The 25856-nt window shown below is 47.9% G+C and overlaps 8 protein-coding genes across 8 annotated transcripts; 4 read left to right on the top strand and 4 right to left on the bottom strand.

The window, feature by feature from the left end:
* Positions 1–855: 855 nt before the first annotated feature.
* Positions 856–3839, top strand: LACBIDRAFT_183094 (uncharacterized protein; the record flags this gene model as incomplete). The annotated part of the gene is made up of 9 exons (XM_001877122.1): positions 856–892; positions 947–1088; positions 1137–1304; positions 1357–2344; positions 2396–2634; positions 2693–2966; positions 3021–3374; positions 3425–3464; positions 3515–3839. 9 exons carry the CDS (start codon positions 856–858, stop codon positions 3568–3570), a joined length of 2298 nt encoding a protein of 765 aa, XP_001877157.1. The 3' UTR covers positions 3571–3839.
* Positions 3840–4417: 578 nt separating this feature from the next.
* On the top strand, positions 4418–5886 carry LACBIDRAFT_311886 (uncharacterized protein; the record flags this gene model as incomplete). The annotated part of the gene is made up of 6 exons (XM_001877121.1): positions 4418–4475; positions 4529–4605; positions 4658–4812; positions 4870–5020; positions 5075–5198; positions 5249–5886. The coding sequence occupies 6 exons, from the start codon at positions 4418–4420 to the stop codon at positions 5884–5886; spliced, it is 1203 nt and encodes a 400-aa protein (XP_001877156.1).
* A 114-nt stretch (positions 5887–6000) lies between these two features.
* LACBIDRAFT_231771 (glycosyltransferase family 32 protein) lies at positions 6001–6924 on the top strand (the record flags this gene model as incomplete). The annotated part of the gene is made up of 2 exons (XM_001877120.1): positions 6001–6287; positions 6336–6924. Coding segments are annotated over 2 exons (876 nt in total), but the record flags the coding sequence as incomplete, so codon positions are not given.
* An 880-nt stretch (positions 6925–7804) lies between these two features.
* LACBIDRAFT_311884 (MFS, DHA1 sub-family) lies at positions 7805–9591 on the bottom strand (the record flags this gene model as incomplete). Its single annotated transcript, XM_001876691.1, has 8 exons — positions 7805–7926; positions 7983–8396; positions 8451–8875; positions 8929–9012; positions 9071–9178; positions 9233–9257; positions 9310–9430; positions 9487–9591. 8 exons carry the CDS (start codon positions 9589–9591, stop codon positions 7805–7807), a joined length of 1404 nt encoding a protein of 467 aa, XP_001876726.1.
* A 266-nt stretch (positions 9592–9857) lies between these two features.
* Positions 9858–12566, bottom strand: LACBIDRAFT_246172 (uncharacterized protein; the record flags this gene model as incomplete). Its single annotated transcript, XM_001876690.1, has 10 exons — positions 9858–10167; positions 10216–10432; positions 10492–10708; positions 10755–11029; positions 11077–11145; positions 11180–11560; positions 11638–11858; positions 12072–12187; positions 12248–12431; positions 12484–12566. The coding sequence occupies 10 exons, from the start codon at positions 12564–12566 to the stop codon at positions 9858–9860; spliced, it is 2073 nt and encodes a 690-aa protein (XP_001876725.1).
* Positions 12567–12850: 284 nt separating this feature from the next.
* Positions 12851–13832, top strand: LACBIDRAFT_290932 (uncharacterized protein). The gene is made up of 3 exons (XM_001877119.1): positions 12851–13051; positions 13115–13226; positions 13276–13832. Exons 1-3 carry the CDS (start codon positions 12863–12865, stop codon positions 13803–13805), a joined length of 831 nt encoding a protein of 276 aa, XP_001877154.1. The 5' UTR covers positions 12851–12862; the 3' UTR covers positions 13806–13832.
* An 83-nt stretch (positions 13833–13915) lies between these two features.
* On the bottom strand, positions 13916–15822 carry LACBIDRAFT_311881 (uncharacterized protein; the record flags this gene model as incomplete). Its single annotated transcript, XM_001876689.1, has 12 exons — positions 13916–14213; positions 14269–14303; positions 14351–14399; positions 14450–14463; positions 14513–14574; positions 14623–14781; positions 14833–14889; positions 14950–15054; positions 15107–15137; positions 15185–15192; positions 15247–15425; positions 15479–15822. 12 exons carry the CDS (start codon positions 15820–15822, stop codon positions 13916–13918), a joined length of 1341 nt encoding a protein of 446 aa, XP_001876724.1.
* Positions 15823–16147: 325 nt separating this feature from the next.
* LACBIDRAFT_311880 (uncharacterized protein) lies at positions 16148–25764 on the bottom strand (the record flags this gene model as incomplete). Its single annotated transcript, XM_001876688.1, has 20 exons — positions 16148–16570; positions 16620–16691; positions 16745–17347; positions 17394–18029; positions 18083–18341; positions 18394–18786; positions 18835–18899; positions 18950–19159; positions 19205–19305; positions 19356–19844; positions 19898–20216; positions 20273–20528; positions 20581–20728; positions 20781–20847; positions 20896–24015; positions 24064–24132; positions 24180–24598; positions 24647–25425; positions 25470–25510; positions 25567–25764. 20 exons carry the CDS (start codon positions 25762–25764, stop codon positions 16148–16150), a joined length of 8667 nt encoding a protein of 2888 aa, XP_001876723.1.
* Between the last annotated feature and the right edge of the window lie 92 nt (positions 25765–25856).

Raw genomic sequence — 25856 nt, 5'->3', positions numbered from 1 at the left:
TACATGTTCGCGAGTCCTACTGATGAACATCCGCCTGTCACCTCCTCCGAGGCTGTTCATATTTCCGACGTTCCTCGCTTCACCAACTCAAACGACTCTTCAGTTTGTGAGTCGGACGCTTCTTCGCCGTCCTTGTCCACCTCTTCCAAACCTGGCTCTGGCCATTCGGACTCTTCTGGTTCAGACGGGGATAGCAAGGGACCCATCACGCCCGCAACATTTGCCACAGATGTAGAAATTGAAGTCCCTGACTTGACTGAAGATGAGGGTCTCGGCCAACCTGCTGTGGTCCCATTCAGTGCTGTCGAGAAGGTCAAGTCCACGTCACTTATAAGGAAACGGCTTTCAAGGAGCACCCACCTTTTCAAGGTTGCATACCAACGCATCATTGGCAACAATTAGACTGTGCAGTGGGGCTGGCAAGGAGAGTGTCAAGGATCCAAAGAGGCGAGTGGCATACGCAAAATAAAAAAAGAACATCTTTAGATGATCTGTAGTTTTCGATCCAATAATCTTTAACCTTGACTTTTTTAATCGACTTGTTCTTGGAATCGACTAGTTCTTGTTGAACGGGGCTCAGAAGCGTATGTATATGTAAACGATCGTTCAACCACCCGTCGCCCTCGAAGAATGTTCTATCTAACTCTCCTTATAAGCATATGCATGGAACTTTAAAGATTCAATTTAGATGAGCGCTGACCGTTTTCAAGTCAGGCGATGTCGCGAGGCACATCATCGATTTATCGATTATCAGGGTTTGGTTTGACATGTGACGGACTATTTAAATGAGTACGTGAGTACGTCGAGACTTCGTTCTTGACCATTATCTCCCATCATCTCCGTAGAATCTACAATATGGTATCGTCGAGTGTTCTTGGTTTTCCTCGCATCGGTATATACCAATCAATCAATCATATCCATTGACCCTGATGTTTTTTCTACTTAGGGGCCAATCGCGAAGTGAAGAAGGCTGTGGAAGCCTACTGGGCTGAAAAATTTACCGCCGATGAACTCACGAAAGTAGCTGCTGATGTTAAAAGGGCCAGCTGGACAAGCGTCAAGGCCCAAGGAGTCGACTTCATTCCCAGGTGTGTGATTACACAGACCAGTGATGAGTTATTATTTACATAAAGCAGTGGGGAGTTTTCCTTGTACGACCATGTCCTTGATCATTCCGCCGCGTTCAATGTCATTCCCAAGCGATATGTTGGGCTCGGATTGTCTCCTCTCGATGTTTATTTTGCGATGGGTCGTGGGCGCCAGTCCGAGGTTGTTGACGTGCCTGCGTCCGAGATGAAGAAATGGTATACACTGTTTTGATTTTACATGATTCCAGGTCTGATCCCCATATTGAAGGTTCGACTCGAATTATCATTTCGTCGTTCCCGAGTTCTCCGACGAGACTGATTTCAAGCTGAACTTCAACAAAGCACTGCTTGAGTTCAAAGAAGCGCAAGCAGCCGGTGTCACAACGCGTCCCGTGGTACTTGGACCAATCTCATTCCTTACCCTTGGTAAGGCATCCAAGGACGCCAAACCCGGTTTTCAGCCCATTAGTCTTCTCCCCAAGCTTCTCCCCATCTACAAGACTCTACTCACTGATCTCAAGCAAGCTGGTGCCGAGTGGGTCCAGGTTGATGAACCCATTCTCGTTCTAGATACCGCCGCAGCACTCGAGAATGAATTCGCCACTGCTTATGCTGAGCTCGCTCCCGTCGCACCCAAGATCCTTCTTACCACATATTTCTCCCGCCTTGACTCTAACCTTACTTTCATCGCCAAGTTGCCCGTGGCCGGACTTCACATCGACCTTGACCGTGCCCCGGCTCAACTCGACGAAGTTATCAGCGCTGTGAAGTCTACTCCTATCATCCTGTCTCTGGGTGTCGTTTCTGGTCGCAACATCTGGAAGACTGATTTCGCAGCTGCAATCAAGCTTGGACAGAAGGCAATAGATGCTCTTGGTCCTGATCGCGTCATTGTTGCTACTTCTTCATCCCTCCTCCATACCCCTGTTACACTGGCTTCAGAGACCAAATTGACCCCTCAACAAAAGGACTGGTTTTCCTTCGCTCTCGAAAAGGCGGGCGAGGTTGCTACCATCGCAGCCGTACTTTCAGGTTCCCAGGACCCCAAGGTGGCTGCCGCTCTTGAGGAAAACAATACCTCTATTGCGAAGCGCCGTGAATTCGAATCTAGTTCCGATGACACAGTCCGTAAGCGCGTCGCGGCAATTACGGATGATCAGCTTGAACGCAAAAGCCCCTTCACCACTCGCAGAGAAATTCAAGCCAAACATCTTAAACTACCTAAGTTCCCAACCACTACCATTGGTTCTTTCCCTGTATGTCGAAGGGCTTTACAATCATAGGCGTGTTACTGAGGTCACCCACAGCAAACTAAAGAGATTCGTCAAGCTCGTGCCAAGCTCGGCAAAGGCGAGCTTACAGAAGAGCAGTATGAAGAGTTCATCAAGAAGGAGATTGGGGCCGTTGTTCGTTTCCAAGAAAAGATAGGCCTTGATCTTTTGGTGCACGGTGAACCCGAGAGGAACGACATGGTTCAGTACTTTGGTGAACAGCTGCATGGATTCGTTTTTACACAGAACGCTTGGGTCCAAAGCTATGGATCTCGGTGAGCACGTTCACAATCATTAGTAGGTGTTGTGATTAAATCCCGAGTCTACCTCTAGTTATGTCCGCCCTCCTATCATTGTTTCGGATGTTTCCCGCCCCGGGCCTATGACTGTCAAGTGGAGCAGCTATGCACAAAGCCTTACCTCGAAGCCGATGAAGGGTATGCTTACTGGGCCTGTCACCATCCTCAATTGGTCTTTCCCTCGTGCCGATGTTTCTCGTGAGCTGCAGTCTAAGCAACTTGCTCTCGCTCTTCGTGATGAAGTTGTGGATCTCGAAAAGGCCGGCATCAGCGCTATACAGGTCGATGAGCCCGCAATCCGCGAAGGGGTCGGTAATCCAAAATATATTTCTCTTTCTGCCGCTAACTTCTGTTTTTCCTAGTTGCCTCTTCGTCGTTCTGACTGGGACGCGTACCTCAAGTGGGCTGTTGATTCCTTCAAACTTTCCACTGCTGGGGTCACCGATCAACTCCAGACCCACTCTCACTTCTGCTACTCTGACTTCGATGATATCTTCCCCTCCATCCAGCGCCTTGACGCCGATGTCATTTCGATCGAAGCCTCTAAAGCTGATATGAAACTGCTCAATACGTTCAAACATTACGGCTATTCCAACCAGATTGGCCCAGGTGTCTACGATATTCATTCTCCTCGTGTACCCGGAGGCCAGGAGATCAAGGATCGCCTTAAGTCCATGCTTGATATCCTACCTGACTCACTCCTTTTCGTTAACCCTGTTCGTAACCACTTTCTAGTTTCTGGAGCTCTACTAATGCCCGTTGACAGGACTGTGGTCTTAAGACCCGTGGCTGGAAGGAGACTGAAGGTTGGTTATCTCTCAAAGATCCTATTCACATTTTAACATCCTTGTCCTAGCCTCCCTCATCAACCTCGTTGAAGGTGCCAAGTGGGCACGCGAGAACTATGCTTGATTGTCCATGTGCCTTCCGCTTCAACAGCGTCTGTTCTCGCAATTTGGTTAATTTAAGTGGCAAGATCTCGTCTCGACTGCGCGCGATTTATTGGTGCAGTAGTAGTCTAGGTCGACAACACGGGGTGTCATTGCTGCGATGCGGAGTGCTTCGATGGGAGGCAGAGAACTTCGCGCGTTGCTTCTAGTCGTAGTTTCCGGATTTCAACAATCCCCAGATTCATCCGTATTCTATCTCTAGTGCAAAAAAAATATTCCAGGTGTATGATGAACAGTGTAGATATACGTATATCCGAGTGAAGCTCAAGGTTGGGTGAGCGTCGTTTCAGGTCTTGTTACAAAAACAACCGCCTTTTAAGAATTTGTAACGAGACGCTATTCGGCTAGCTTCCTTGGTTAAAGCGAGCGCATAATGAAACACTCCCCTTGGTTCAGATCAGCGCCTTCAAGGTGCACACAAAGTGGGCTACGGGTGTTTGTACGGCCCTAGTCTCTGCGGGAGTGGTGATTTGGCAGAGGAGGACCGTCCCGTTGACAAGTGATCGTATCCTAACCCCAAATCATGGTGATCGAGCCGCCTGTTGGAAGAGCGAAGGAGGGCGCAGAATTCGTCGCACATGAAAGGCGTGTCGTGGGGGGAAGAGTGGGACTAAAAATAGTGAAGGACAAACATAACGTGTCGGCCCGAGCTTCCGGCTGTCCCACGAAAATCATTTCTGATCGACTTGCCTCTTCACTGACCTCCTTGACTCACAGGTCAATGACAACATTGCTTGCCACTACCTCCGGGCCAAGTTCAAACTCTTCTTGTGGTTTATATTGCTCAAGACGCGTACAAGGTGCGTTTGATGGCTTTCACTGATTATTCTCACAGCGGCGAGAGCTCACGCCCCCCAATCTATTCGGGTGCGCCCTTTTTTTTCAACTTTTTGGTTGCCCCATCGACCAAGGGAATGCAGATACAAATATAAAGGACTCTTACCTGCAAGCAACTCTGCAACGAATCGACCAGCTTTCCCAAGATGTTGAGATGCTCGTGAGAGACAATCGCTTTGATTCTAAGATGTTGACGAGACCCTTTGTTTTAGCCTCCTCCGTCAGAATACGCAATTTTTTTTGTCGTAGACACCAATATCCTTTTACATCATTTCGATGTCCTGTCACAATTCTTAGAGGACGTTGAACGTCTATCCTTGCCTCTGGTGATTGTCATTCCAGGCGCCGTGATCTTGGAACTGGATGGGTATGTCAACGTTTTCGTCCTGCAAGTGAAGCTAACTGAAATACGTATGGATGGAAGGCAGAAGAATAGGGACGGATTGGCGTGGTTTGCACGTCGCGCTTCGTCATGGCTTCTGGATCGTATAAAAGGAAGGAAATCTGTCAGAGGTCAAGCGAACGGAGAAACCTGCAAAGCCTCGGGCAAATGGAAATCAAGAGAACCAAATGACGTAGGTTTTTCTCTTCTACTTCTCATCATCTTGTTTACAAGGTATACATGGCAGATCGCTGACTCGGAGATGAGAAACGATAATCTGATTTTAGACTGTTGCTTGTACTTTCGTCGTGGGCGCCACACTTTCTTGTGCAGTGCGGACAACAATTTGTGCCTCAGTGGCCACAGTGAAGGTAAGAAATAGTTTCTTCATAATGTCAACAACCCGAAACCAAAAGCTCAGGTATTCCGACCATCACACCGTCTCGGAATTGGAACAGCAAGGAGATCGCGCAACAAATTTATGGAAATAGCTTGACTGTGAAGCGGTTTGGTTCATACAGTGCCAGCTACAAAAATGCACAAAATGGATCTGCTCCAACTACATTTCACTCAACAGAAGTAGACGAAGATATGATGATGGTTGATGACGACGCCGCAGAATTAGTCCTGCAACCAAATCATGCTCTAGATTTGCTTCATCTACAGGTCATTGATCACTTTACGCGATTGCTCGTTGACCTTATCGGACGAGTAAGAGGCTTCGATATGGATCGATCTGGGGTGGCGAAATCTTTGCACGCACCAAGACATCAAACCCGAGATGTGACGGAGTGGGACGCTGCGGATTGCCTTGAATATTTGAATGGGCAAAGAGGTGTGAAGGAGGTTACTCCGCAGGCAGGTCTATTCCTCAGCAAGCCATATACGACACGAGGTGCGCGGCGAGGTCAAGACTGGTCTCGGAAGGATTGGCAAGTTGCGTTGGAAAGCTTGGCTGAGACTAGCGCAGCATGGGAAGACGTGTCTATCCGGGAGTCTCTATTCTTTCTTGGGCATCATGTAAATGAAATATTTCTGTTGAAACTGCGGCCGACGTAGTAGTTTTAGATAATTTATGATGACATGTCGCTGTTTAGTCAGCAGGGAGAATATGCAGCCACAGGTTAAATGAAAACAAGATAGCAAAAAATTACTATTTTTCTCCTCTCCCTCATGAACCGACGTCGTGCATTTTATGTTTTCCTTTCCGTCCTCGCCCTATTTCTCCTCGGCACCGTCGTCGTTCTCTCCTCAGTAACCTACTATCTCGCCATCGATCCCAGCGCTTACCTCTCAGAATCAGAAGTTCCTTTTCTCGACAACTCCACCCGCTGGAACCCAGCAGAACACGGCAAAGTACAGCGTATTCCAAGAATTATTCATCAGACATGGAAATCAGAGACTCTACCAGCTCGTTGGAGCGGTATCTCCAACGCCTGTCGAGAGATGATGCCAGACTAGTGCGTTCCTTGCTCCCCACCTTCTGCTTATCTAACTTGTTACGGTAGTGAATATATGCTTTGGACAGATGCCAGTTCTCGCGAGTTCATCGCAGAACACTACTCGTGGTTCCTTGACACTTTTGACGATTACACTTATGCCATACAACGCGCCGACGCTATCCGCTATTTCGTTCTCCACTACTATGGCGGTATTTATATGGATCTAGACATTGGGTGTCTGCGACCCATGGACCCGCTTCTCATATACCCAGTCATCCTTCCGAAGACAATTCCTGTAGGCGTATCAAATGACTTGATGTTCGCAGAGAAAGGTCACCCCCTTCTGGAGCAGACGATTCACAACCTGGTCACCTTTGACCATTCTTGGATTCTCAACTATCCTACCGTCATGTTTTCGACGGGACCCATGTTCCTTTCTGCTCAGTATGGTCTCTATACTGCATCACATCCGACTTCTGCTGGGACAGAGATCAGGATTCTGCCAAAATCATTGTATGGAAAAAACGCAAAACCAGAGGAAGTGCCTCACTCGTTCTTTTCGCATTTCTATGGTAGCAGCTGGCATGCTGATGATGCGGCCTTCATTGGTTTTCTGGGAACTTGGGGCAAAGGTCTTATGTGGTTTGGGTTGTTGGTGCTTGTGATAGGAGTCATCAGGTTGCCAACAACAAAGCGGAGGAGTTTGCGAAGAATCGGTGGCTACGAAATTCTTCTGCCACGGTTGTCCCGATCAGGTCGCTGGCACCTTCATCTCGGAAGATCCGCCTCTACGTCCCCCCAACTTCCTTCTCCTATCCCAAGCGAAATCGATTCCCCGATGGACAACGACGTCCCTGTTCTTCATCTGCCATTGAATATTCGCCGTTCTTCTTCGTCGTGGGAGTCATCATCTCAGGATCCATTTGCTGGCCGCGTCGAAAGCCCCATCGTCGACGCTTTCCGGAGAGTGCGCAATCGTATGTCAATGATGGCAACAAGCCCTCGAGAAGCAGTTCCAATGACTCCTATTCGGCCCAGAAGACAGCCTTACAGTTGGGGAGTGCTCTTTTTCCTCCCCGCGATCTTTACACAGTCGCAGGATATCGAGCTCGAAGAAGCATCACCTTCATCCTCTATGCCACCATCGTATTCCTCCCTGGACGTACCAATATCGCGGGAACCTCGGCTTTCATTAGAAAAAAACCAGCAAGATGTGGAACGTGGAGACATCGCGTTAGATGGGGTGAGCGAATCGGCTTCTCATGCTCCCCACCCACGGCAAGAACATGACCTCCCCCTGACTCTTTCCGATCCACCACGAGGAAGGCGTGCCAGAAATCGCTCATCATCGAGGCACTCATCGCCCCATCGGGACCCTTGGGACAATTAGGGTACATTGTCATGGTCTTCCTATGCTACGAAACAATAAATCGGATACCCTGCATAGGTTTTATCTATTCCCCGATAATTGATCATCGCCTCCTCCAGATACATAGGAACATCTGAACCACTAAATATACTTACTTATACCATAATCATTCGTCCATGACAGATTTAGCCGCTGCTATTGACTTCATGTTGAACGATAAAGCAACCATGGCAGCTGCAGAAGCTGCGTATGTCAGTGATGGGCCAAATGTCCAGTATGAGGCACAAGCTGATGTGAAAATATTAACTTTTATACTAGACATCCAAACTATGCTGAAAGCTCACCCAACAAAGGTCCAATTGCACGCCCAAGTTGTCCCGACGACCTGAACTCCCCAAGCGCTTTGCCCTTCGCTATTTTTGGGTGCCCCTTTTTACCAATATCCGCACTTAAGTCGTCGTCACACTGCAAAGAGGCAAAAGCCGTTAAGGAATTGACGACGGTTGCACTTGTAAAAGCCATGCATATCGCCGCGGCTTGGAGAAGTTTCATGGATATTGATGGATTGGTTCCAACATAATGAGGGAGAATCGCAAGGAAGACCAGTGCGATTGCACAGCTCGACACGCCCCTTCGCGCCATATTACCTTCGCCAACCTTTGAAATTGAGCGGCGGACATAGCCGCCTTGAAGAAGGGCACTGACAACGCCGATGGAGCCGATGAGTTTGCCGTTCTGCACATTATTCCAATCCAGCACTGCGCGGTGAAGGTCAAAAAAGCGACGAGACACGCTTAGCAAAAACCACTCACAATCAAACGTGAGGAATGTCAGCGTAAATTCTATGCCCGAGAAGAGCACCAAAAATAAGAAGTGGAGGGTGCGTAGATCTTTGAGAATTTTAATACGCATCTCAAAGGGGTATTTATTTAATGGCTTGGAGTCATCTTTGCCATTCGATAGCCGTGTTTTCTCTTCTCCAGGTGCGCCCTTCCCAAGTGTCTCAGGAAGCGCAATCATGAGGAAGGCCGTTTCTGCGACAAGAAGTACAAGTGACAGAATGGCAGGTGCAGCATATATGTTCAACTCCGGGCCCCAAGAGTTGCTGGGAACGGGTCGAGAGGCAAAGTAGGCCCCGATTGGAGGCCCAATGCAGAAGCAGATCGCAAATGCGATGCCAACGTGAGCCAGAGCCTTGGATCGGTTGGCCGGTGATGTCACATCTGAAAGAATAGCACTGTTGAAACAGGGTCTGAGAACGAAGGAGAGGTGGTTGCAAATCAAACGGACATTGCCAGTTGCACATTCCCCTCGCTAAGCCCGCCAATGACGCGAGAAAGCATGTAGGTCGCAAATGTAGTTGACTGTATCCAACTAGAAACACCACATCTAGAGCATCAGAATCGAATAAAAGTCAATTTAGTCAACCCACACTACCGCAGACAAGATGTTGCCAATCATGGTGATCAGGAGGATACGTTTCCGCCCATATTTATCGGACAGTGCACCAATTTTCGGTGAAACGAAGAATTGGAGTGTCCTGGTCATCCGTGTTGTTCAGTGCCAACTTGAATCCAATAATCTACAAACGCACGAGAAAACAGATCCTATTAAACCACCTGCAAGAAACAGTCATCAGCAAGATTTTGAATGGTTTCTCAACGATATCACCACCTAACAGTACGACATCCCATCTCTGATGGTGGGTGTCGGGCTTGTAGAATGTTCCTCTCACTGAAGACACAAACTGCAACGTTCGGGAAAGAAAGCCAGTTGGATTCGAAGACTCCCTCTAGAAGTCCTTGGTCAGTCCAAAAAAAATGACCTTCAGCAGAAAGGTAATCTTACCAGTGTATACCATTCAATGAGACGTGGAAAGAGGGGTAGAGGGATTGTGAACGCAAATAAGTCTAGCACCAAAGATAGAAACACGACTGTCTCTATCTTCGCCATCTAAATTGAATGTAGCTCTTGTGTGAAGACTTATTTATGTAGAGGACATTATGCACTGCGGGAACTACGCTCGCTACCAGCCGTGATTGCCTCCGAATTCGGAATCACCCAAAAATTATTTTTGTATCAGGATCCCTCAGACTGTACTGACACACGCTGCGCACACGACTGACTGGACCTATTATCCGGTACTTATAATTGCCAAGCTACCACTGCCAGTACAGGTACACACAAATACTTATTGCTTTTCCCTCTCTTCCCTTCAATCAATCAGTTCCGCGGTACTTTTGGTCTTCAGAGGCCTGCGTGAGACTCGTTTGGATGTGTGAGCTTGTATCAGTTTTCGTTATCTCACGCAATGCCATCGTGGCATACGCTGCCGTCCCAAGGCTAAGTTTGATCTGGAGAGCCATGAACTTCCCGTCATCCACTATTGATGGTGGATCGAAACCAAGTAGTCCGTCTTCGTCGGATTGTGCGAGAGGAACATCGGGGTCAGTGTACCGAAGAACAGACCACGACAATTCTCGAGGCAGGTGGATGATCGCCCGATAGGAACCGTTTAATGTATATTCCCTAGAACTCATCAATCTTGAGCTCTAGCGGCGAAGCACGAAGGCTAACCTTTGCTTTCTGACGAAATTATCTGGATCCAGTCCATCCATTCTCAGGAATTCTTTGTAGAGTTCTCCGAGTTTACCCCCAGGGTAGGCAACATCTGTACCCGGTAGAGGCATAATCACGTCGAAAATGGTATACTTGTCCAGATCAGATTCAGTCAAGGTCTTAATCCGAGGGGGAACGTAGGGTTTGCGGGATTTCTTGGAACGAGATGTGTCATCTATCAGATCAGACGAGTGTCAGAGCTTGCTAAAGAAGGATGTGGGATATGCCACATACCTGGTTCATCAACTTCTTCCGGGATTCCATCGAAGAGGGGAGTGTCATCCTGTAGGCCTACATCCACGGTTTGCTCTGTATCCCCCTCCTTGTCAAAAACAAGATCTCCGACAACTGGTTTGTCGGCCCCATAGTTTTTTATGCGCTCCGATACAATTGCATTCCAGACGTACGATTGATATGCATGGATGTACATTAAACGAAGATTTCGTGGAATCTATAAGAATGTCAGGATGAACAGTCGATATAAAGACGCCACTGACCGTTGATAACGCTCCCATGGCATTCCTTGTGTCCCCTCCTTGTTTCTTGAAGCTTTCAAGAAGGCACCGTTCCGCCACGACACGCTTCGGAAGGAGCCTCAAGGCAGTATCCAAATCCCCATCAACCAACCATGCATCTCTAGCTGCCGCAACATCTGGATGTTCTCCGTGTCGTTTCCGCAGAATCATAGAAACAGCCTTTTGCCATTCTGACTTCAGGAGAGCTAATCCTATCGAATGGGTCGGAACGGAGGCAGTCCCAAACCTTTGCATTCCTAGGAATCGTAAGTCCAATAGGCCATTCAGTACAATTAAATCTCACCGTAGTAGTTGATGAAACCCTTGTTTTTCATCGTATCGAGGGCTTGGTTCATGGCCTCCACTGATTGTACTTTGACGCTCCTACAAGAGAGTTACTTTGAGACAGTGAAGAATGGAGCGGTCAGGGATATCAACGCACCGTAAGGTAATGACAAATGCATTTCCTTTCAGCATTCCCAACTCTAAGCTAGCCTTACGATAATTTAAATCGGCTATTCTCACACCTCGATCCCCTCGTTTGGTTAAAACTTCTTGTGCAGGTTTTCGATTATCGATTCCATTTGCAAGTCTCCAAACATCTTCAACTGTTTTGTTGTTGCGCTTGAGTGAAACTCGTTGAACAGTAACGCCACGTTTGTCTTTCGTTCCTGCGACCGACAAATCCTTGATGCTGACGTGCAAAAGGCGAGAAAGATGACCCAGGGCATCCTGGGTGTCGCGATTTGTTTTTTGAAGGGTGAAATGAATGTATGGAGGGTAAACACCTCGAGGTGTACGACCTTTACCTGCAATATGAGGGTAAATTTTTGGGCCACAACAGCATCCGACTGATCTGCGTTACCAGGTTCGACACCCCTTCCATTCCCTCCTCGACCACTGCCCTTTCTACCCCATTTTATGACAATTCGCGAGCCTTCATCGGATGGAGGCCCCGTGGAATCTGTCTCGCTGTCAAGTTTGCCAAGGAAAAGTTCTCGAATAGCTTTGTGAAGAGCAGTTCGCGTTACTTTTGACGTGATAGGCTGGATGAAGGGATAAAGTGAGAAAAGAATTAACAATGGACTAGGAGACCATACTTCGGATAGTACTTTTCGGTGGTCTTCCCGCCCTCCACCTCTACCGCCTGCCCTACCACCACGTCTACCTCGCCCACCACGATTATTTTTCCCTTTGTCCTTCTTGCCATCTTGATTACTTGCCATCACTGCGTCAGAAGCCTCCTCGGCATTGCCGACTTCTATACCCTCCGAGGATTTGTTTGCACGACCTCCCCACCCACTGTCACTGACCCTGGGAGGCTCGGGGCCTTCCAGGTACATCTGTTTGATCTGAAGAATGGCTCCTTCGGAGAGAAAGGTTGAAAGTTCGGTGGTAAAGTGCTCCGGCCATGGCTCGTTTGACCCCTTGTCCCCGTCATCCTTACGATTATTTTGTCCCGACGACGACGAAACGATTGAGTTTTCCTTTGTTTCGCTCTCTTCAAGCCTTGCCTCTTCACCCTTGGATGATGGGTCTGTAGTCGCCGACGGCTCTCCGGGAGGGTCGGACTTGTTAGGTGATTCAGGCTTGTCAAGTGATTTGATACGTAGAGTTTTTCCATCCAAGTCGACCTCGTATACCAAAAAATCAGTAAACCTGCATTCAGTGGTTCAGTAAGCTGGGACGCTTGGTGGAGGTAATTGAGTACCGTTGTTTTATGATCCCTTCAACTTTCGACGTGCCGTGTCCAATGTATTCTGAAATTCCAACGTTGGATTCTAAAAAATTCATGGCTGCTCCTTCTTCCGCAACAGGCAGGGGGATCCCCAAGAGAGCGTGACTAGGAGGAAGGACGTGCTCAGTATCTGGCTCGATGATAGCAGCTTTGTTGTCGACGTCCATGCTGGAATCTTGATCAGAGACATCGAGCTTTGAGCGCTTCGAGTATCTTTCGATGTCTGCATCGTCCTGTTCTCGTTCGTGGATGATGAGAGCCGACATTACGAGAACCAAATAAAAACGCGGTCGACAAACAAAACTATATCTTATCTCCCCAATCTTATCTTGGCATCCTACCTACATCGACGATGGCTCCTTCAGCGCATCTGAAATCCTATGGACAAAGGGCTCTTAAACAGACAAACCCCGCAGCTATTCTTTTGCTAGAGACAATGGAGCGGAAAAAAACTAATCTCGCCGTCAGTGTCGACGTCACCACATCTGCCGATTTCTTGACAATCGTCGACGCCGTCGGCCCATTTGTCTGTCTTATCAAGGCATTCTCCGTCTCTTTTCGTTGGCGGTAATCACGAATTCTCACCAAATTTCCTATTTTAAAGACACATATCGATATCCTTGAAGACTTCGAATATTCCCTTATTGAAAGACTAGAAAATCTAAGCCTCAAGCATGATTTCCTCATTTTTGAGGATAGAAAATTCGCGGATATAGGTTTGTTTCCGACAGTGTGTCACCGAAAATGCATCTGACACGGTAACAGGAAATACCGTCGCACACCAGTACTCAAGCGGTGTCTACAAGATCGCTAGATGGTCCCATCTCACCAATGCACATCCAGTCCCCGGTCCCTCAATCATCAAGGGACTCGCGTCAGTTGGTCTGCCCGTTGGTCGAGGCTTACTTTTGCTAGCCGAAATGAGTACCAAAGGGTCCCTTGCAACTGGGACATACACAGAAGATGCGGTACGGATGGCCCGTTTAAATCGAGATTTTGTTGTCGGCTTCATCGCCCAACATCGGATGGACGGGATCGGTGCAGCCCCAGACGAGGATGTCACTGACGAGGATTTCCTTGTCTTGACGCCCGGGGTGGGGCTTGACTCAAAAGGCGACGCAATGGGCCAGCAATACAGGACACCAGAGGAAGTCATTTTGGATTCTGGTTGTGATGTGATCATTGTTGGCCGTGGCGTGTATGGCACCGATCTCAAGGCCACAGCTGCTATTGTCGCTCGTGCTGAAAGATATATGGCCGAAGGCTGGGCGGCGTACTTAAGACGTTTAGTATGAGTGAATGAAGATAATTCCGAAAACACGAAAACCAGCTGGTATAAGCATCTGAATAAACAAGCAGATGGGCGCAGGTATAAGAATAAAAGGTATCGTTGTCGTTGTTTCCGTCAACGGCGAATCGTCATGTGTTCCTCGATCATGGAGGAGTCGTCGGGAGGTACCTCCCAATTCTGCGATATGTTGATCTTTGGTATAGAGGTATGATTACGATCTATCGTTGCGCCGAGCCCAGAGATGGGGTCGTCTGGAATATTTTCTGAAGCGAGGGCGGACCGAAGCCTTCGCCTGACCTCCTCTACTCGTTTCGTCTTTTCCCCTCCCCTCCAAATGAGCACTGCAGCCCCAATTCCACAAAGAAAACTGGCTGGAATCAGAATCCCGGTACTCCATGCAGGTCGTTGAAAGCTGTATGAACTATGATTAATGTTGTAGATGTCTTTTACCCAGGGAAAAAAGGCACCGATTCAAACCCCACATAGTCCCACAAAGAAAGATCTAAGCATGCGTGAAAACGATGCCGCCTGCAAGATTGAATGACTAACCTGAAAGAGAGAGTTTCCGTCATTCAGAAAACAGATGAGCAGTGCTATGCTAGTGATGGCATAAATTACTGAATATTCGGCCAGAGTGAAGGGGCGTACTTGATTGGAAATGCCTATATAAAGTGTCAGAGTGACGACATAATACAATTAGAATTTGCTGACACGGTGCGTCTCTGTCCCATGGGCTCGGTACCAAGTTTGTGAGTGCTGAAATTTTGATTGTTCTGCAGATGAGATTGATTCAAGGCACGCATCACTTAAAAAGAGCTTACGATCATGCAAATCTCGTTGTTCTTGCTCTGTAAGAACGTGGACGTAATTGGGGTCATACATCGGATCAGGAAGATCGTCCACGTCAAACAGCTGTGGGAGACCAGCTTGTTCTCTCAGACGTATGGTGTTCCGTTTATGTCGCCATATCTTCCATATTCCTGCCGAATACAACGTAATCAAAGATATATTATAGGTGGAAGGGTACTAACGATATGTGTCCAAAACTCGAAAGGGAATCAGTCCAATGCTGGTGACGGTGAAAAGACCTTTACAAAAGTCTCGTTAGGAGGTGGGAGTGAATTGAAGTGGAGGGCGAAGATACCAACCAGTCTCAACTTGCGAAGAGACCTCTACCCAGAATCCCTGGGTGTTTGCGTTGTGAAAGTTTATGATCTTGACGAGGAATATAACAATAGCCGCCCCCCAAAACACTGATAAGCTATACATCGGCATAACATCCTCCGACGTAATTGCAAGACTTACCGACTAAAAAACCGTAGATTCCAGTGATGATCTAGGACAGAATGAGCTGGCGACGAAGCACAGTGTAACATAACGTACTCCCATCGCTGTTAAGCAGTAACGTTAGCGTTTCGCAAGAGACTTCGAGGGATTTATTTTACGTGTTTTCAAAAAGGACCACACACCCATGAGGGTGCGCCGAAGCTTTGTCGGCCTCCTGAGAACGTCATCAACATGCCGATCCAAAGAGTCCTCGAATCGGCCAGACTCTTCTCTGTCGCTGAAGGGTATCGAAGGTAACACAATAACAGGTTTTCTTGAGTAAAAGGAAGAGGGGGGGCTGGAGGGGACTAAGAACAAAAAGTGGAGCGTGATAAGTATGGGTTAACGCACATAATAATTGAGTTTGCAGCATTAGTTAAACTAGATACAGCCCCAATTTGCGAGTCGATGACGTCTAAATGTTCCACTATATCGTCGTGATGATGAACATCCACGATTCGCACTTCTTGACCTTCAAGTTGAGGATAAGGCAAGCTGAGGGAACTTTGAATCCTGCCGGGTTCCCCAGAAGACCGATCCATTATGACATCGGCTTGAAGACCTTCCAGCGTACGCGCTCCGTCAGATAGGCGTGACGGTGGGTTGTCAACGTGGACAACTTCAATGCGCGAGTTTGGACGTGTTATTTGTTCTCCTGGGATTCCTGGGCGTGAATTTCTCAATGAATTCCTCATGCAATGCGCATGGACTCTGCTTGAAGCTGTGTAAGCGCGGGGCCTCAGTGTGGTTAGGTGAAGATTCATTGGGGAAAGGGGCGAGGAACGGGAATTGGTGGGATCGCAAGGCTCGGCATTGTGAAGTCGCAGATCAGGTAAGGAGGTCTGTGTGTGAATGGGAGGAACAAGTTCTGTGTGAATGGGAGGAACAAGTTCATCATTTGAATCACGAAGAGCAGAATAAAATGAGCTCTTGATTCTTATAGAGGGCATCAGAGTAACTCAGCAACATAAATACTAAACAACAACATAAATATCAATCTATAAATAGAATTATAACATATCATCCACCATCCATCCCCTCCTTTGATCCGCTTTTCGTTCCTCTTCTAAACAAGCTCATAACTCGCTTACGCCCCGTCGAGCCCTCCGCTTTTGGTAAAGCCTCTGCTTCTGTGCTCAAAGCTGGCGCAACATCAGGCGCAAGGTCGGTTTTGGACCACATGCCGTTTCTCCATCCACGATTTGGCACTAAAGGCAATGTTCTTTTCTTTTCTTCCATCCAATCAAGCTGAGGGTCCTCATCCGAGTGAAGTAATCTCTGGAGGTTTTCATGGGCCTGACTTCCACCTTTCGTCCATTTCGTTTTAGAAATCAGTTCTTTGGCCACAGGCAACACTGGAAGCAAAGGTTGGTGGAACGCCATCTTGACCCAACCCCTCCAGCTCAAGTTCGATGGTATGAATTGATTCACCAATTCTTCAAACTGATCGCAAAGTAAACAAAAATTAGGATCAAGTTGCCTGGTAACTCACACTCCATGTTTGGTTGCGATACTCGAGTTCTCGAGTTCGGATACGGGCGTCATGGCACTCGAAGGATCCTTCCTTTACAATGCTTAGCAGAAGGTTGAGACTGAGAAAAAACAAAACTCAGCAACGGAATAGAGATGGAGAGGCCCGACCTGCCTTGAAACTCGGACGAGGACAAAGCTTTTTTGCGACGAACGCGTTTTCATTTCAGCAGCATCCCCAGCTTTTCGGATTATAACGTCTGCATCCGACTCGTTGCTCGTCGTCAGGAATGGCGGGCCAAGAAATGGTGCGCTAGGAACGTTATCAATCGAATCCGAAGATTGATTTCTCTGAAAGAGAAAAGTGTAGTCTCTTGTTGATCGGAGATCAGTGAACGATCTAGATGTCCCAAGTCTGCGCAAAGGAAGAACTAAGTTATTTCCATTCGAATCTTCGGCATTTCGGAAGTTATGCAGTGCCCTCGGCGAATCGAGAGAAGATCTTGAAGGGACAGGGCTGACAGGGCTCTGGGCTACTTGTATCTGTGGAAATGGTGATTGCGACCCCGCGCCTTCAACCTCCATAATTCGTTGTTTTCGGTCGGGCCAAAGATATTCCATGATTCTTCGCCCAACTTTCGCATCAATTTGGAGCCGCAAAGGATGGAAGGAGAGTTCAAATGATTCATATATCGTGATCCCACCTACTGGAGCGAGAACCGTCCAGTCGGCTAGAAGGAATAATCCTCTCTAAAATTAGGGTAAGCAATACATCATCTGGTAAAAATAATATTACCTTCAGCAAGGGGTGATTTGCTGGTTCGTCGTGCTTCGATAATATCTCAGCCCAGATAGCGTACCGAGAACCATCGAATGCTGTCAAGTTACCAACAGCCAAGTGATTGACAGTCGAGCTATCTTGCCTACTGAGCCAGCGAAAATCAATGTTTTGGACGACAAGCTTGGACAGAAGATTCCTTCGCTCGTCTAGCATTTTCCATGATATCTCCGAAGAAGATGTGTGTAGCAGGAGAGCTGAATTTTGTTCAGATTGATCATTGAATCGGTCTTGAGCGAGTTTAATGGCATCGAATAACAGGTTAAGTTCTTCGGCGAGGTGAAAAATATGAGCCCTGAGCTTCAACAAACTCAGTTTCGTATCGTTACCACCAAGTCGTCGAGAGTTCCTGGCGGTCATTCGATCTGTCTCCAGTGCATCCCGGAGGCGGCATTGCAAACTGGTCACCACATTGGCAGCAGTAACAAGATCCGTAAAGTCGTATGTAAAGATCAAAGTTTCTAATTTTTCTGTTCTTGTCTTGTGAGCTGCATCGGAAAAGAGAAGAAGTTTAGTCAGAATATTTGAGATGGCCTGAAAGTGCTCTTCGTTTGCCGTTACAGTAAACCGTGGAATGTGAACACGGATGAGGTCCTACAGCAACTCAGACAGTGTACCTCCAACTCAGGTGAAAAAACAAAACTGACTGTTTGAGCTTGTAAGTGGTTGTTGGCGGTGGCTGTACTCTCTGTCGATACCCTGGTGGCAATCGATGTAACTTGATTGCGCAAACGCAACCTGTTGAACTTGTCGTAATGGAAGGTCGCATCGGTTTGCGGTACGATTCGCTCGAAGCGACTGCTCTCGCATCGAAGATCTATCAACACTTCAAGAGGGACAATGGCACTGCCCAATTCCGTGTGGGTCGGTGAGAATGATTGTAGGCCCGAAAGTGTAGTGTAGTTGCTATGTGATGATAATGAGAGAGCGGTTGAAGAGAGAAAATGTATTGTGATACCGTGACATCACCTTCCCGCTCACAGGATCATCCAAATTAGAGACGTCCATGATAGCGAATGATTGCAGTTTCGCTTGAGCTGCTGCAACGACGCAAGTGTCTTTCGTGCTTTCTCCTCGCAAAACAATCTGTGGTTTGAGCAACAGACAACAGTGGCTTTTGCGCAGGGAAACGCCTTCATCCCATCCCTCCAATGGATCTGGCTGGCTAGGATGGACATAATTTTTTTCTCGCATCAAATCAATGGAAGACTTCGTGCTGTCTCCCTTCAGAAGCTTGAGCAATGCCGACGCTGCGACCTGCGCTGCACTTATGTTGACACGATCTTGATTCACCTCTTCTCGCGCAACAGCCAGTGCAGCGTTGGCTTGATCACGAATAAACTTGACAGCTCTAGGGTGATGTGAGTCTTGAGCAAATTTCGGACCGATGAGGGATTACCGTGTAGACATATGGTATTCTATACCCCTTCTCGCCCTGGAGCAGTAGTAGTATTGCATCATTATCTAGATCAAATTTCAGGCTCTATCATGCGAAAGAAGAAAGGGAGGCCAACATCACGGATCGCGTCATCCATGAGGATACTCGGGCAATGTATTTGATAGACGTTCTCGAACTCAGCCCATTCAGCAGGAGAAACAATTTCAGACACCATGCAGTAACTTTGAGCGCTGGGATCATTAGAGCCAGACTCGCTATCTCGCAGAGCCTTGGCATATTTTTCCAGCAGGATGATCATCTTTTCCGTGGCCGCAACGTTAAGAAGCTGTGTGATTCAGAATATCATTTTGTGATATGTGGTGTTACGTACCCCTTTTCTTCCCTTCTTTTGCAAGGTATGTTCTGTCTCTACTGTTTGTCTCAGTTCTTGAGCGCGTGCGAGTGCAAGAGACATTTGGGTTTGAGAAACAGCTGGAATATTGCGTGAGTTTCAAAGGCCATTGAAGCAGCGACGGAGTTACAAGGTTCTTCTCCAAGAAAACACCCATGGGACTTCTCCGAACCAAATTTACTTGATTCCGTGTCATTGACACCAGCAGACTTCTGTTTAAAATATGTGAAACGTGGACACGTCGCGAGAGGAAGGAGGTGCAAGGTTGGGGCTGTCGGTGCGTCCCAATCAAGTTCGACGAAATCCTTGAGATCATACCACCAAGAGCTTGAAGGCGTCAGCGGCAGTTCAGTGTGTTTGCGATAATTGCTTCGTTGGGAGGGAGCAGTCATCAAAACCTCTTGTTTCATTGGATCAACAAAGGTTGCTAACAGTGTCCGTAAGTCGAGTCCTCTCATTAGCACTTGCGCTGCATAGAAGGGTTTTCGCCGTAGAACTTTGGTTGTGTTCGGGACAGCACCAGGAACAATCAATTCTTCTTCGCGCTGATGCATGTCTGCTTGGATTTCATCTACCATACCTTTCACACCCACCCAACTTGTAACGCCGTCAACCCAAGCTGACACGAAGTCAGCCACGTGATCTGCGTGTCTATGAGGAGACCCAACTTACTTTCTCGTGAATTGTCCATGTAACCATGCATAAAGTAGAGGCGAGGAACTGATATTCGATACTTAATTGTGGCAATATGTCGACTGAGTTTCGGTGAGATCGGTCGTGTTGGATGATATGTACCTTGGCGTACTGGGAGTGAAAGCACGCCATCGAATAAAGCCCACCATGACCAGAAGTGGGCGAAAATTTTTGGCGTGAGATGAAGACTACTGAACTCCCTGGAAGATTCTAGCTGGGAAGGTTTGATCGACGAGGCCAAAGAGACCGATAGATGCACGAAGTCTGATCGAAATCCATTGAAGGAGTCCTCTGGTCCCTACCGTGCTTGTGAGTTCGACGATCATTTTAACGATAGAGTATTATTTCACTGACCTTTTCAATAGGTGTGCCTATCTTCCTTTCCAGCTTGACTTCAAAATGTGGACGGAAATTGAAATGTCGGCAATTACGATGAAAAGGTGTTCCACGGCATTTCGTGCATTCAGGCCCGCATGACCTTTCGGGCACGAAACCGATCCCGTAACGTACGCCTGAGCTAAGCTGTGCACAGACCTTTTGAAACCGTTTCGTACGCTCCCAAGCTCGGTGGTGATGTGGGGTGTGAACACTTGGAGATATGTGCTCAAAGCTACCGACATGTAAGTTGAAATACCAAAGGAAGGACAGCAAAGAAAAATTACTCGGGCACGGCAATGAGCATCACATCACTCATCACTTGTATGAGCTCTCGTTGTTCATTCGGGTGAGCGATATGTATTTCTGGATTTCCCTGCCAGGACAGTACAAATCCAGCTCCGACATCATTGGTGCTGTGTGGATCTCGAGAGCCTGTGCAATGTTTACAAACGGCGAAAAAACACTCGAAAATCATTGCTAATACCTTTGAGATATAATTGGACATCGCTAGCGAATGTTACCTTGATGCTCCAATGAAAAACGAGGCGCATCTAAAAAGGAATTCAAAAAGTGGGATTTGTGGTTGTTTGACAACTGACTTTATCCCAAAACCCTATTGGTGGCGACGAATCTCGTTGTGGTGTAGTCAAAGTTTCTACGATTCGCATAACATCTTGAATTACTGGACCGTAGCTCACCCCCCAAGAAAGAACAGTTGTAGCCGAGGTATTCACTTTAACAACGGGATTTGCGTAGGTCTTGATGGGCATGATCGTCTTTGGGACTTTGATCGAGAGTGGCGCTTCTCCGTGGAGTGCGTGGTCTTTTTCAATAATCGGACAAGTAACCCAGTCAACCGACTTTGAGGTACCCATTTCTTCTCCAACAACCAGATCAGAATCGAAGGTCCAGGAAGTTGTACCTGGATCACTGTGAGAAGGAATGTGAACCAAAGGAAGGGGATGGTCTCTGAGGGTAATTTGCAGACTTGACAATGTAAAGTGAATGTGCATCGGAATTAGCAACGAAAAAAGCGTATTTTTGGGGACACCACCCCCTTGATCGTGCAGAAAATCGGCAAGGCGTTTAGTAGGGAATGAAGGGGGGGAAACAGTGAGAGACAAATTGTGAAGGGCGACCCGAAGCAACGGTGGCGCGGCTATCAGGGGTTCAGGACTCACGAGATCAGGAATTGGAGTTGATGAAAGGGAAGGGTATGTCCCATAGACCTTATGGAGAACGGAACCCTCTTCTTTCGACCGTCGCTCTCGTAGCTTCTCCAATCTAAGAGTCCAATCGAGGGCATGAACATCATCAAGCCGCTTACGGGCTTCCTGAATAGAGATTGAATGCTTGGCCCCAAACTGGTAATCATGTTCAATCTTAGATACCAGGGGTTCGGGGGACATGCCAGGTTCGGCGGCTTGGATGGCAGCCACTTTCGCTAAAAACGCTTCTTCACGGTCCACTCGTTGCCTGACTGCCTCTGCGCCTGCCTGCCAAATTAGGCTCAATTTACTTTCAAAGGGATCGTCAAGTGCTTCCAGGCAAACATAGTTAAGGCGGAAGGTAAGATGGGGAACAATTTTAGGGCCTTCCGGTTCGGGAGGTGGCATGTCTGAATAACAGCCTACAGTCGCCATGTGGGCTATATGACGCAACGCCTTGACGGTGACAATGGCGTCATAAATCAAATCAGCTACAACAAATCCTGGAGGAATTCGAAGGCGGAGGCTCTCCCCCTCAATGGCAGCGGAGAGGGAGCCAGCATGAGGAGAAAAACATATCTCCCAGACATGCAAATCGATGAGTTCCCCCCACTTACGAGTCGTGCTAATATCTTCCCATCTATTGGCTTGTGAAGGCAGTGGTACAAGAGCGACGGCTTTGTGCATCCGAAGCCGAGGCGGCCCATCCGAAGCCAAGTGGGCGGTAAGTCCATCGATACGAGTGACCATAATCTTCTGGGGAAGGGCCCATAATACTTGAACTACTGTTATATTCGTCTGGATCATAAATTGCACTTTGTGGTAGGAAGGATTGAGGGGAATTTCGTTAGTATGACGGGGTGGCAGAGGAGGAGACAGGGACCGCAGCGTCTGAAGAGCAAGAAGGACACTGTAGATATGAACCAGCTGAAAATCTGCGCGTATATCAGGAATGTGAATGGAAACGTTGCAGGTATCGGTTGCCTGAGATGAAGAGGATGAATCTTTGTAAGACAGACAGACGTCTGTTTGTACAGCTCCAACACACAAGAATTCATGGGGGCTTTTAATAACATCCTCTCGGCCAGCAATTGCCGGTTCGTCGGGTTCAAATTGCGTGGCAATAGCACTCTTTAAGATCAGGTCTGAAGTGCGTATCTTGATGAAAGCCGATACGTCTTGCGATGAGCCTGACGCTCTGGCCGCAGTGATGGCATCAACAGTCGGTTCTGCTGGCAGAGACAGCTGTGTTCTTGTTTGCGTGCGGCGATGATCCTCAAACCAATAATCGTGAGAGGTGTGTAGAGAGCAATATTCCACTCCAACCCCAGCTCGGAGTGCCAAGCCACGCGAGAGCTCCGACTTATCACCAGGATTAATGTCTGGTGCAGTGACAAACACTACTAGACGAGATACAGCCACCTTGGCCGCCAATCCCACAGGAAGTCGATTGAATTTCGTCGGGGAAGCTGTGACAGTTGATGGCGCCTTCTCCGGCAGGATTGATAGGAGATGGTGAAAGGAATCAACGACCACTTGGTGCCAGAATTCAATGCAGATAGTTTCAATCGAAAGATGAAGATCCGAAATAAGCGATGTTCGATCAACAATGGCGACTCCTGAGACGACATCCACTTCAGCGAAACCTTGAATCGTGCCAAATAATTCCACCATTCCAATGGATAACATCGGGGGGTCGTCCATGAATTTGTCTTGGGGGGAATGATTCCCTGCCTTGCCGTCGGAGTTCCATTGCAGTCGAGTTCTAAAAAAAGTAGGCTCCAAGCCGTAGTAAATATTGCATTCCAGTCGGACTGGGACATCCGATGTCCCAGGAAAAGTTTGGCGCATAAGGGAGTGTGTATAATTGGATTGAAGGGAGGCAGTGAAGCCTCTTGTTCTCATTTCCATCGCGTTGCAGCTTGTACTGTCGCTAACCTGATAAATTATGCGGCCAAAAATTGGACCACACTCCATTGCAAACGATATACGTGGAACCATCAATGGCGCAGGAAGGGAGGGCGGAGGGGCACCTTGTGTCTTGAGCTGTAGATCCTGAATGTCGTCAATCAACTGACGCACGTGATCCAGTTGTTCGACCACTTCAATGCCCTCGACCTTCATTTGGATGGCGAGTAGCGCCGCGTTAGGATCGCCTCGAATGAACGGGGAAGTGACAAGCCAGGGAGATGGCCATTGATGAACCAAGGTGCTTACTTCGATAACACCTAGCTTCAGGAGGCGGGAACAACCCTGCTTCCTTTGCCTTTCAATTGTCGTTTCACGCAACGATAATCTGATAGCGTAGGACTCAGCGTCAAAGCTCTCACAGGTTGCGTTGCGGCCGAGGAATTGCCGCTGTAGATCATGTTGATTGTGGTCACTTTGATCTATGGTTACTTGTGCATCTTGAATGACAGCTTTGTAAGGACCTGTGGCTATGTCGGGGGATACAGACAAAGCAATTGAAGCAACGGAAACCTCGACCCGTTTCAAAATCGATAATAAGGACTAGCCGGAGTTAAGAAATGGGGACGCCAAACTATGAAGGCCACGTACTGAGTTTTTTGCACTCTTTAACCGAAAGCAAGGTTGCGTATGATAACGAGATCGAGGGCGCATTTTAGCCTCGGCGGCAAGTTAGATGGATAAACGTAGACGAGCAAACCACTTACTGATAGTGCTTTTATTGGTGATGTGAGAGGTTTCGAAGAAAACAACTGGCCCATAGAGGATAGGGGTGGTGTTGAGGTTGGCGAGAAATTCGGAGTCAAAGATGTTGGGAGAGCAGAAGAGAAATTTGGCGAGGGTTGGGTTCTCGAAAATGGGAATGACGAAGTCGGGGTATCCACACATGGTGAGGAGGGGTACACTGAAGTTGGCACAGTGCTGGCAGGTGCGCCTCGTGTGGAATCTGGAATCAACTTCTTCAGCAGTGCGTTCAAGGTATCTACCTTTGCGGAGCAGTGTCCAGTCGCAAGTTTCATGTCAAAGCTGTGGGGCTCAACCGTCCCCGCTCTGGGACTGAACTGTAACTTCGCGCTTAGATCGATAACGCCAGTCGAAAGAAGGAATGGGATCATGATTCCATTATCTGAAAACATACATTAGGTGATATTGGAATCCGAAAGGGCAAACGTACCAAGAGAAGAGCCTGGTGACGTTCCCGATATGTTGTGAATTTTGAGCGCGATGGCGGCAGTTCCCTTTGTCATGCCCCATGCCCTATCCAGCGATCGATGGAAACTCTCTGTTAGGCGCCGCTTCCAAATGGACATCCCGCTTGCTTTTCGAGGATCTCTGGGGCGTGGTGCCTCCTCCATCTCAACTAAATCTAGGACGGGTTCGAGTTGCGTAAAGTCGACTGACGCGTGGATGGAAATCTGCTCAGCCACGATTTTCGCTTCAGGCACGGCGGCAAAGGTCAGAACAACAGACTGGAGGTCGAAAGAAAGGGCCTGTGAAAGCATCGGCAGCAGTTGAATTCCAATGCGGAGGCATGCCACCACGTATGTTCTGATTAATGGGCGAAAAAATGGCTCCAGGAAAACGGCGACTGTCGATATGAGAGACCACATGCGATGAGCAAGCGGAGAAGGGTTGAGATCCGCGAGTGTAAGGTTGCGTATGTGACGTCGTGGCGGGGAAGCTGTTTTCTCGGGTTCGGCCATCCCTATTTCCAGACTCAATCCGTCGAGTTTGAGTGCGAGACGTTTGGAGCCTTCGAAGGAAGACCAGACATAACCAACCCGTTCGACGCGCCATGTGCAACGCCCTCTCCGAAAATAAAGGCCCCGTATAGACCTAAAGCTAATGCTGCGTACCCGGATGTGATTAGACATCGAGGCAAGGAGCCAGGGCCCGAAGTACGTGCGTAGGCATAGTGAGAAGATTGTGAGCCTAAGGAACCACAAGGCAAGCCTAAACGATATATTATTCGGGATCCCAAAGACAACAAAAAGTGCGATAGAAGCGATGAATGAAAGATGGGAGAGAAATGGAGCCACTATTTGGAAGGGGTTAGTGAAGATATAAACGACACACAAGTTGATGATGACTTACTGTCGAGAATGCGTTGTTTGCAAATGGCAATTGGGATGTGCCTGAGGCCTTATCCCAACATGAACCCTGATACGGCGTCGACCACTGCTGTGTGTGGACGTTGAACGTTGAACAGTAGTGGTTATGTCGTGCTGGTAGCACTTGCCCAAGACTTGTCACGCGTGTTCTGAAATTGACCCGTGACCAGTTGGAATTCATCCAAATGGAAATGATCCAATACTGATGAAATTGTACATTTGTATGAAAACCTTCGCCAAATAAGACTGTTGTAGTTGTAACATTTACATGCA

Source organism: Laccaria bicolor, genomic scaffold (genome assembly GCF_000143565.1).
Source record: "Laccaria bicolor S238N-H82 LACBIscaffold_4 genomic scaffold, whole genome shotgun sequence".
Classification (NCBI taxonomy): Eukaryota; Fungi; Basidiomycota; class Agaricomycetes; order Agaricales; family Hydnangiaceae; genus Laccaria; species Laccaria bicolor.
Note: the sequence above shows the minus strand (reverse complement) of the source record. Positions and strands in the feature narration are given on the sequence as shown.